The 12,188-nt window shown below is 37.7% G+C and overlaps 1 protein-coding gene across 5 annotated transcripts in view; it reads right to left on the reverse strand.

The window, feature by feature from the left end:
• The window catches only part of AMBRA1 (autophagy and beclin 1 regulator 1), a 190,501-nt gene that overhangs the window by 33,189 nt on the left and 145,124 nt on the right, over window positions 1–12,188 (reverse strand). For all 5 annotated transcript variants that reach the window (XM_081279910.1, XM_081279909.1, XM_081279912.1 and 2 more), the window contains one exon: window positions 336–524. In XM_081279910.1, coding sequence (XP_081136036.1) covers window positions 336–524 — 189 coding nt within the window. The remainder of the gene's footprint in view (window positions 1–335; window positions 525–12,188) is intronic.

The raw sequence follows: 12,188 nt of genomic DNA on the forward strand, positions 1-12,188 counted from the left end.
CACCATGCACAACCTTTGGGGGTGCTTTCAAAGTCAAACTGCCTTGCTATATGTGTGCTCAGTTCCCCACACCACGACCAAAGCACTCCTTTCTTGCTCCCAGCACCATAACAGAGCATGCTTGTGATGCTACTGTGGTAGAGAGGACTCTTATTATTATTCTTCAATGCTACTAGACAAGATTCTTGCAAAGCAAGCTTTCTCTGGCTTGTGCCCTAGTGAAGGTAGGGGCAGTGCGTGACCATTACTTTCACCCAAGCCATGCCTCACCTAGGAATTCCCATGCCAAGGCACCAACGTCCCTCTGTCATTAGGCTGGGCTTCCTATCCCTTACCAAATCGCTTGGTGTAGAGCATTTCACCCAGGTTGTGGGGGGCCAGAGAGTACACTGCCAGGATGCCTTCATCAGGAAAGCCCCTCTGGCTGCTAGGAATGAAAGCTGCCAGGAGCTGGCCATCTGCAGAAATGTCACAGCTGGCATCATTGTAGATCTTGCAGTTCTGCACCAGCACATTCACGGAAGCTGCATCACAGAAAGAAAAGAGGAAAAGAAACTCTGAGTGTATGCTGTAAAAAATTCAGAGACAAAATTTGGGGCCTTCCCAAGAGCCTGAACCTTATCTATAAAAATGCTATACAGGATGCCTTATTATTCAAACTGTCAGGGAACAGGATACGTGAGAGGCAATAAAGACATCTTTCCTACCACTTCAGTAGACACTACAGGATGCCCACAATCACAGTCACCTACCGAGTCGTCTTAGTTCACACTTAGGAAACATCACTTGAAGATCAACTAAGGAAAACTTACTAAAAACTTTACCAGAGAACTTTCCCAAACTGTTATTGTCCAGGAGATCAAAACCGAGACAAATGAAAACACAAACCCAGTGACTCCAAGGAAAAGCAGAAACAGGTAGAGTTTTCGAGGGTGGGAATCCTACTCAACACCTGCTCTGTGATCTCGGGGAGGGAAGTGGTCTCACCAATTTGGGCTGTATTTTCTTTTTTAAAAAATTGTATGTGTGTATATACACACACAGTTGTTGATGGACCTTTATTTTATTCATTTATTCATATGCGGTGCTGAGAATCAAACCCAGTACCTCACACATGCTAGGCAAGCACTCTACCACTGAGCCACAACTCCAACTCTTGCTTCGTATTTTTCTTTGCACTAATCCCTAACTTCACAAAGTGGGGATAAAGAGAAACAAAGCCCAGTCCTGGCTGAATGGCTGGGGCTCCTTTTGTTTCTCACTAGGCTCTGTCTTTTTCCATATTGTGAACCAATGTAATGTACACAGGAAGAACTAGTCGGCACTTCGCAGTTACTCAGACTAAAGCATAGCACTGGCCAGAGAGCAGGCTCAGGCTGTTAAGGTAGCAGGATGGGGGCTGAGGGCTTGTCTGTCTGTGAAAATCCATTCCACATGATAGGACACTGAGATGTTAGCCAGCATGGGGAATGTACCTGCATGCCTGGCACTGGTTTGCATTTGAACCCCTCTGCAAGTCCTACTGTGTGATTTCCTGCCAGGATGAAGTTTCTTATCCTTGATGTGAGATGGAACATGATACTTCATGGGTACTGGCAGAACAGAACAACAAGCTTCTCTGGGCTTTCTCTCACTTAGATCTAATGCATGCAAAGTGACTTTCTATTCTGTCTCCTATTTGAAGGAGATATTAATTGTCAGAGGCATTATGGTTAAAAAAAAAAAAAAAAAAAAAAAAAAACAGCCAAGCTTAGCTGCCCTCACCAGGTTCTAGGTGATTTGCTCCAGTAAGCAGATAGGACTGGGAAGTCAAGAGCAAGTTTTCCTAGGAAATCAGCCCAAGGAAAACAAACAAAGAATTGATTTTCCAGGGTGCATGGGATCAAAGACTCAAAATAATCGCAAAACTCTGCATTTGTTCCTCTTTCCCTGTGTGTTGCTTATGAAGCTACAGAGATGACAGTAAATCAAAAAACACATGAGAACACATTGACTCGCTGTTGTGCCAACTCTCGGGGGCTGACACCTACAGCACAATTACACATAAAACTGAGGAGGGACCACAAGGATGGTTCTGTTTGCTAACTAATAAAATAATGACATCCAAATACTCATGCTATCACCATTAGGCCTCTACTGCTCAACTCCCAACCCACCATCTGCTCTAGCCTGTATGGCTAGATTTATCTAGTTAGCACTAGGACCGTCTGCTCCTGACACAGGGTCCCAAGCCTTTTGCCAAAAACATGACAATTTCCTTTTCCTCCTCTGTACTAACACATGATGCCAGTTGGGGACACAGAATCAAAATGACTGTGGGAAGCTTCAGGAGTGAGTTCATTTGGTTTTTTAATCTTGAGGTTGGTGTAACCCTCAAAAACATTTAAAAAAATTAACAATTTAGAATTGTACTAACAAAGGCAGGGGGAAAGAGAAAAGTACCCAAAATATTAATCAGGACATGACAATACATAGGGAAGAAGGGACCCTATGGATTCTAAGACAGCTTTGCAGCTACCATTTTATCTATCCTTAATGTAGATAAAGTTCAGTGGGTATTTTTTGCTCTTTTATCCTGCTGTTACATAGATCTATCTCACTGGGTATTAATATGTATTTTGGTCAAATGCAGAAGCGTATAAGGACCCTCAAAGTTCTCCACCAACACACACAAAAGTTTCCAACTGTTTACAGGGATAAAAGGTGAAGAGAAAAGTGTATGTGAGGTTTTCCTTCTTCTGGAAAGTTTGGCTTGAAACTCCTAAAAATTGGGCAGATGAACAAAAGCATTTTGTCAGCCTCAATTTCAGGAATTGTGCTTGTATTTCTATTACCTAAAATTTGTCCCTTCCTTCAATGCTACCTATTTTCACGTATGTTCCAGGTTATTATGGTGAGCTGAGAGACATGCAAATGATAAATAAAAAGAGAATGCTGAAAATTATAACAGATTCTCTAGTGGCATATTTGGTTTCAGGAATTTGCAGCTAGTGATCCAGCTGTACTTCTACAATAATGAAAGGGCTGTGACGGGCACAAAGTGATTTGGTAGCTGTATTACAGCAAGTGCGGGGCTGTGTATTTACAGTTTCATTTTTATTTCAAAGCCCCAAATAGCAACTTAACTGACTGATTATTGCCTATTAATTTCCCACATGGAAATGGAAATGGTCAGTTACAAAGGTGAATGGTCACTGCTTTACCACGTGTGCAGCTTCCTCTCATAAAGCTAAAATTGTGATGAGTTAATTTATTCAGGAAGTGATTTTTTGATTTCTATTATTTGATTTCTATTACAAAAAAGTAATATCCTAATGATAATGGAGAACTCATCCTTTTTGGATTCATCAATAATACACGCTGGTAGAAAAAAGTGAAGCAGTCCAAATGTCACGGGAAATCTTTTTGTGCTCCATGCCTTACTTGGCAGTGGTGGTTCATAACTAGAGCAGGCACCACAGTCACCTGGAGGCGATATCAAAATACTGACTGCTGGAGCAGGGCCTGAGAATTTACATTTCCAACAAATTCTTAGGTGTCCCTGATGCTGCTGATCTGGGACCACACTTGAGAACTCAGCAAATGGCTTTCACTTCCACGTAAAATCATACTGGAATAGATGATGAGGCAGTTAGCTAGGTAGCTAAGAATGAAATAAAGGCTAGGAAAGAAAACATATCTCAAATCAAAACTGCTGAAGAGCTTCAGGGGGCAGGTCCAAAGGGAGAAAAAAGGATGTAGGAGACAGCAGGAAGCCATGTTCCAGACTCTGCAATGTAATCTCCTCCCAATTAGAAATTATTTCCAAGTGAGAATGCCCTAGCAGGGAATGGGAGGGGCTAGAAATACTGATGCCTGGAGGAGCAGATGGCTCTGCCTTCCTATCAGCACCATAAATTATAAAAAAATACCTTGTACAAAGATCAATGGGTAGCCTGTTGCTGGCTGGTCAGATGAGGCCATGGGAGTGATTAGTCGTTGCAGTGCCTTTGCAAATGCATTATATACTGATTTGGAAAACTCAAGGGGGTTGAAATCAGCAGGAAATTTTCCTCTTGACTATCTTTGAACCTCTCTGATTTCAACAGAAGACCAGAGTTCTACATGACACCAAGCATCCCCAAAGGCACCAATCACTATATCCCTTGTGGTACTACCCTACACTACTTATCCACTGGATTTCTCAAGGCCTATTCCACCAGGAACCCTAGTGACCTAAGCCATTCACCTAATAAAAGTTTACTCTTGCCAGGTGCAGTGGTGCATGCTTATAACTCCAGCAATTAGGAAAGCTGAGGCAGGAGGATTCCAAGTTCAAAGCCTCAGAAACTTAGTGAGTCCCTGTCTCAAAACAAAAGATAAAAAGGGCTGGGATGTGGCTCAGTGGTTAAGTGTCACTATGTTCAATCCTTGGTATATGCATGTGTGTGTGTGTGTGTGTGTGTGTGCGCGCACACACACACTCTACTTTTAAAAATTACATTGAGTCAAACTGTGGCACATGCCTATAACTGCAGAGACTCGGAAGGCTGAGGAGAAGGATTACAAGTTTGAGGCTAGCCTCAGGAGTGGGGAAAAGCACCCCTGCGTTCAATCCTCATGAAAGAAGGAAAAAAAGAAAGAAAGAAATAAGTTAGAAAGAAAGGAAGGAAGGAAGGGGGGAGGGTGGGAAAGAAATAATTAATTTAATTGTGCTATTTTTTTCCTGAAAAAGCAGTTTCAAAATTATCTATGCATATGAGGCCTTATTCATAAACTTCTGAACTCTGCAGATTCATAACCCCCCTAATGTTAAGTGAGAGAATGGTAGGAATTTTTAGGGTGAAATGCAATTCAGATTATGTCAGATGACCAGCAACGTGGTGGCTGCTGAACCCATAAGTAAAATTCAGAATCACAGTTCCTAGGTCCAGGCTGTTCCAAAGTTAAAGGCTACCCTCTATTGGGAAGCAGGTGACTTTGAGAAATGAATTCTACAGTAAAAGTAATTCCCAACTTATGCTACTAATCATCAAATCTATCAAGAGTGAAGGGCTCAACTGTAAATATGCCTCTTTTGGACCAACAAGGAAACAGTTAAGAGTGAGCTGGGCATAGTGATGCACACTTATAATTCCAGCAACTTGGGAGGGCCTAAGCAATTTACCAATACCCTGTCTCAAAAAAAAAAAAAAAAAAAAAAAAGGGCTGGGGATGGACCTGGGTGGTAAAGCATCCTTGTGTTCAATCCCCAGTACCAAAAAGAGAAAAAGTGAATGATACAAACCTCAGTTAAAAGTGACTTCATCTAGAGGATAATACCATGGAAAAGAACATTGGCCATTATGAGATATATGTGTCCTGACTCCTAGAGTTCAGGATTTTCTCAAGAATCAAACTCTTTTTTTTTTTTTTTTTAAAGAGAGAGTGAGAGAGGAGAGAGAGAGAGAGAGAGAGAGAGAGAGAGAGAGAGAGAGAGAGAATTTTTAATATTTATTTTTCAGTTTTTGGCAGACACAACATCTTTGTTGGTATGTGGTGCTGAGGATCAAACCCGGGCCGCACGCATGCCAGACGAGCGCCGCTACCCCCTGAGCCACATTCCCAGCCCAAGAATCAAACTCTTAAAAAAAAAAAATAATAAGGTACTGAAATTGAACTCAGGGGTGCTTAACCACTAAGCCACATCCCTAGCCCTTTTTATTTTTTATTTTAAGACCGGACTCACTAAGTTGCTTGGGGCCTCAAAGTTGCTGAAGATGGCTTTGAACTTGTGATCTTCCAGATTCAGCCTCCCAACCCTCTGGGATTACAAGCTTGCAGCCACTACCCCTGCCAAATACAACACTTTTAAAATGCTAAATTCTAACAATTCAAGTGATTTAAATAAGAGAGAAAGGAGAATCATAACTACATAAGCTGATTTGGTTGTTCATGATGCTCTAAGATCAGCTCAAGTTTTACAAGTCATATTCAAAGATGGAAGAGGGCACACAGAATCAATGACAAATAAAGAAGAAAATGATAGGAAGCTGTAGTGTGAATGAATTGAAGCTTGCAAAAATTTTACTTATTTATTTATAGCACTAGGGACTGAACAGAGGGCTACTCTGTCATTGACCCACATCCCAAGCTCTGTCGCTTTTATCCCAGAGTTGCATGGATAATTTAACATACACAAATCAACAAATGATTTACCACATAAATAAAATTAGGGACAAAAATCACATAGTCATTTCAATAGCTGCAGAGGAAAGCCTTCAACAAAATCCAGCACCCATTCATGATAAAAACACTGAAGAAACCAGGGACAGTAGAAACTTACTTCAACATCATAAGGGCTATATATGACAAACCCAGAACCAACATCATAGAGAACAGGGAAAAACTAAAAGCTAAAATCCAGGACAAGATAAGGATGTCCATTCTCACCACTGCTAGAAATTCTAGCCTGAGCAATTAGGCAAGAGAAGGAAATGAAAGGGATAAAAATAGGAAAGGAAGAAGTCAAATCATCACTGCAGATGATATGATCCTATACTTAGAAGATGCAAAAAGCTCCACTAGAATACTGCTAGAACTAATAAACTCAGCAGAGGTTACCAAATCAATATACAAAAATCAATAGCTTTACTATATACCAATAATGATATTGGTATCATTATTAAATGGTGGTATTCATTTAAATAATAAACCTGCTAAGAAAGAAATCAGAAAAACAATCCCATCCATTATACCCTCAAAAAACAAAACCTAACAATAAATCTAACCAAGGAGGTAAAGGACATCTACAGTGAAAACTCTATAGAACAGTGAAGAAAGAAACTAAAGAAGACACGAGTAGTGGAAAGACCTTCCATGTTCATGTATTGGCAGAATTAATATTGTTAAAATGACAAAGCTACCAAAAACAATATACAGATTCAATGCAAAACCCATCAAAATACCAATAATGTTCTTCACAGAATTAGAAAAAAACAAAAATAGTCCCAAAATTTGTTTGGAAGAATAACAGGCCCAGAAAAGTGAAAGCAATTTAAGCCCCAAAAGCAATGCTGACTTCAAATTACACTATAGAGCTGTAATAACAAAAACTGTATGGTACTGTCTTAAAAATTCACAGACTCATGGTACAGAATAGAGGACTCAGAGACAAACCCACACATACAGTCATCTATTCTTGACAAACGTGTCAAAAAACATACACTAGAGAAAAGACAATGTTTATAACAAATACTGCTAGGAAAAAATGGTTATCCATATGTAAAAGAATAAAACTAGATCCTTATCTCTTATCCTGCACAAAAGTCAGCTCAAAATGGATTAAAGACCTAGAAATTAGACCAGAAACTAAGACCAACACTCCAACAAAGATAACAACTTTTTCAATAGAACTCATAAAGCTCAGGAAATAATACTAAGTAGATTAACCAATGAGATGGTATCATATTAAAACGCTTCTGCATAGCAAGGAAAATAATAAAGAATGTGAAGACAAAACCTACAAACAAGAGAAAAATTTTGCTAGCTACCGTTCTGACAGAGAATTAAACCCCAAAATTTTTAAAGAACTCAAAAAACTTAACATGAGGGGCTGGGGATGTAGCTTAATTGGTAGAATGCTTTTCTCCTATGCACAAGGTCCTTGGTTCAATCTCCTGCACTGCAAAAATAAATAAATTTAAAAAAAAAGACTTAACATAAAAAAAAAGACACAATTAATAAACGGGCAAGCTGGGTGTGGTGGCGCATGCCTATAATCCCAGTGGCTTGGGAGGCCGAGGCAGGAGGATTACAAATTCAAAACCAGCTTTAGCAATTTAGGGAGACCCTGTCTCTAAATAAAAAATATAAAAAGGGTTGGGGATACGGTTCAGAGGTAAAGCAGCCTTAGGTTTAATTCCTAATACCAAATAAATAAATAAACAAAATTTCTATTTTTTTAAATTTATATATATATATATATATATATATATATATATATATATATATATATATATATATATTTTAGTTATCAGCGGACACAACATCTTTGTTTGTATGTGGTGCTGAGGATCGAACCTGGGCCGCATGCATGCCAGGCAAGCATGCTACCGCTTGAGCCACATCCCCAGCCCTAAACAAAATTTTTAAATGGGCAAAAGAACTAAACACTCCTCAAAAGAAAAAATGCAAATAGTCAACAAACACATGAAAACCTTTTTAACATCTTTAAAAATTAGAGAAATGCAAATTAAAACTACACTGAGATTTCACCTTATTCCAGTAAGAATGGCAAACATCAAGAATACAAACAATAGTAAATGCTGGACAAGATGAGGAGAAAAAGGAAGACTTTCACACTGTTGGTGGAATTGTAGATTTAGTATAACCACAATGAAAATCAATATGGAGGCTCCTCAAAAGACTAGGAATGGACCACCAGATGACCCAGGTATCAATCCTAAAGAATTAAATTATCACCCAAAATTTAAAAAAAATTAAAATCAGCATACTATACAATATATGAATACCCATATATACAGCAGCAAAATTCATAATAGCCAAACTGTGGGAATAACCTAGGTATATGTAAATGAATGAAGAGATTAAAAAAAAAAATTAAGCATATATGCACAATGGAGTTTCATGTAGTCATAAATAAAATCATGTCCTTTGTAAGACATTATATTAAGTGAAATAAGCCAAACGCAGAAAGTCAAGGGTCATATCTTTTCTCTCATATGTGGAAAATGGGGAGGGGGGGGAAGAAAGGTGGTAGTGGGGGAATCTCATGAAAATTGAAAATTGAAGGAAGATCAGTAGTGTAAAGAAAAAGGACCAAGGGGAGAGAGGAAGGGAGAAAAAAGGGAAATACTGGGGAATCATATGAGCCAAATTATATTGTTATATCACATGCATATACAAATATGTAACACAGATTCCATTATGTATAATTAGAATGTACCAATAAAAATATGGAAAAAAAGGGCCAGGGTTGTAACTCAGTGGTAGAGTGCTTTGCTAACATGCATGAGGCACTGGATTTGATCCCTGGTACCACATAAAAATAAAAACAAATAAAATAAAGGTATTGTGTCCGTCTACAACTAAAAATATTTTAATAGTATTCAATAGTACTTGATACATGTTAATTCTTTTGATTCTCATAACAATCCTATGAAGTTTGCATTATTACATTATTACAATCTTTATTTATAGACAAGGAAAATTAAGTATAGAGAGATTAAACTACCCAAAGTCATACTGCTAGATGGTACTTGAGCTGAGATTTGAACTAGTGTAGTTTAAGAATTATGTACTTGGGGCTGCTTGCTGCGCATGCATAAGATCCTGTATTCAATCCCCAGCACCCATCTCTCTCTCTTCTTCTTTCTCTCTCTCTCTCTCTCTCTCTCTCACACACACACAAAAAAAAAATTATGTAATTATGTACTTAAGCCAGGAGGAATGGCTCATGCCTATAATCACAGTGACTCAGTAGGTTGAAGCAAGAGAATCACAAATTCTAGGATAGCTTTGGTAACTTCTTGAGACCCAGGATCAAAATAAATATCTCAAATAATGTCAAATAAAGTTGACAGAAGGTTATCAAAGCATTCACTTCTCTTTATGTTTTAGCTGTGGGAGAGAATCAGACCCAGATCTTTAAGAGCAAAGAAGGGTAAATAAGGGTTTCCTTGGGCAGCACATATACTAAAATTGGAACAATACAGAAGATTAGCTTGGCCCTTGCATAAGGATGACATGCAAATTCATGAAGTGGTCCATATTTTAAAAAAAGGTAAGTAACTCCAATACTGCTCTGAAGTTCTTCCAGTTATTCTTTAAACAGCTACAGACAAAATAAGGAAAAAGAAGTTATATTTGTAACACAAACAACACTAACACCACACCTACAAAAATATCATTAAAAAACAGAACCACCAAGATCCATTTTGTTTATCAATATCAATGAAAAAATACATTAAAACCAGGTAGGGCTTAACCAACTAATATAAGAATGGGTGAAATGTTATATGACTTATTTTTTTGTACTGGGGATTGAACCCAGGCCAGGGGAGCTTATCCACTGAGCTACCCCCAGCTCTTTTTATTTTTTTAAATTTATTTTTTTAAATATTTATTTTTTAGTTGTAGGTGGACACAATATCTTTATTTCATTTTTATGTGGTGCTGAGGTTTGAACCCAGTGCCTCATGTGTGCTAGACAAGCACTCTACCACTGAGCCACAACCTCAGCCCCTTATTTTTTATTTTGAGACAGGGTCTCACTAAGTTGCTTAGAGCCTTGCTAAGTTATTGAAGCTGGCTTTGAACTTGTGATTCTCCTGCTTCAGTTTCTGGAGTCACTGGGATTACAAGTGTGTGCCACCAAACATGGCTATATAATTAACATAATTGATTACATTAGATCTAAGAAAAGAAAAATTATAAACTCATAATTACAAAAATTATAAATTATAAAATCATAAATACTGAAAGGGCATAAATAAGTTCAATACTATTCTTGATAAAAATGACTAGTAAAAGAGGAATATCTGGATAATTTTTAAAATAATAAAAGTAGTTCTAGTTCAACCCTATAGCTAGTAATACACTTAATGGGGGAGGGTATATACAATATCACTATTATTAGGGTTAACACTAATGTACTTAGAGAAAAGAAATCACAAGCTGAGCACCATGGCACACACCCACCTATAATCCCAGTGATTTAGGAGGCTGAGTCAGAAGGTGTATAAGTTCAAGGCCAGCCTCAGCAACTAGGCAAGACCCAAGCAACTTAGTGAGACCCTGTCTCAAAACAAAAAATAAAAAGGGCTGGGAATGTGGCCTTGTGGTAAAGTACCCCTGGTTCAATTCCTAGTATCAATGAATTAATCAATCAATCAATGTGATGTGGCTCAATGGTAGTATGTCCCTGGGTTAACCCCCAGTATTGCAATAACAAAATCACAAATGTAAAAAACTGGAATGGAGAGGGTAAAATCATTATCTCCAGGAAGCATACTTAGATAACTCCATGAGATTTAATAAAGTAAATACTATAACCAGTAAACAAAGGCAGTATGACAGTTAAAAATCTTAAGAAATGTATAGGATTTATATGAAGACGACTTTAAAACATTCCTATGAATACAAGAGAAATTTGGATAAACTGAAAATCATATTGTAGGATAAGATAAAGATATTTAATCTCCTTAAGTATTTATATAAATTAAATGTGATTATAAAAATTATACTGCCAGATTCTATTTTTAAATTTTTTTAAAATTATGTATTCATTTTGTGTATGTATGTATGTATGTATGTATGTATATCAGGGACTAAACCTAGGGGTGCTTTACCACTGAGCCACATCCCCAGCCCTATTTTGTATTTTATTTAGAGACAGTATCTCACTGAGTTGCTTAGTGCGTTGCTGTTGCAGAGGCTGACTTTGAACTCATGATCCTGCTGCCTCAACCTCCCAAGCCACTGGGATTACAGGCATGTGCCACCGTGCCAGGCTAAAAGGTAGTTTTAATGTTCCTATCAAGAGAAAAAATAAAAATGTAGTTAAAAAAAATACAAAAGTAGACAGAAAAACTTAAAAAAAAAAACAAAACACAAAACAGTAAACTAGTTCTACCAGATTCTAAATCTTCTAAAATGAAACCCACACTGGAAAAAGTGGCACATGCTTATATACTTGCAGCAACTTGAGAGGCTGAGGCAGGAGGATCATAAGTTCCAAGCTAGCCTCTGCAACCTAGCAAGTCCCTGTCTCAAAATAAAAAATTAAAAAAGGGTCTGGGAAGGCAGCTCAGTGGTTCTACTCCTGGGTTCTACTCCCAGTACCACAAAACACAAAAAACAACAAAATCCATGTGAACTCTCATCTGAACAATCAGCTCACTATAATAGAATAGCCAGAAAATATGTCTGGATACACACAGAAAATTAATAGTATGATGAAAAATGACATTCCAAATCAGTGGAAACAAATGGAATATTAATGGGCTGGGACAAATAATGAGCCATAATGGGGAGAAAGTTGGATCAGTCTTCTTATGGGGGATTAAGTTTCCTAAAGAATCAAGGATTTTAAATACAAAAAATTAAAATATAAAGTACTAAATGATCTTAATGATGACACAAAAAACTAGGAACCATAAAAGGAAAGTTGTATAATTTTGATTTAAAATAAGTTCTATGACAAAAAT

This window comes from Spermophilus citellus (assembly GCF_964194105.1).
Source record: "Spermophilus citellus genome assembly, chromosome: 2".
NCBI classification, from domain to species: Eukaryota; Metazoa; Chordata; class Mammalia; order Rodentia; family Sciuridae; genus Spermophilus; species Spermophilus citellus.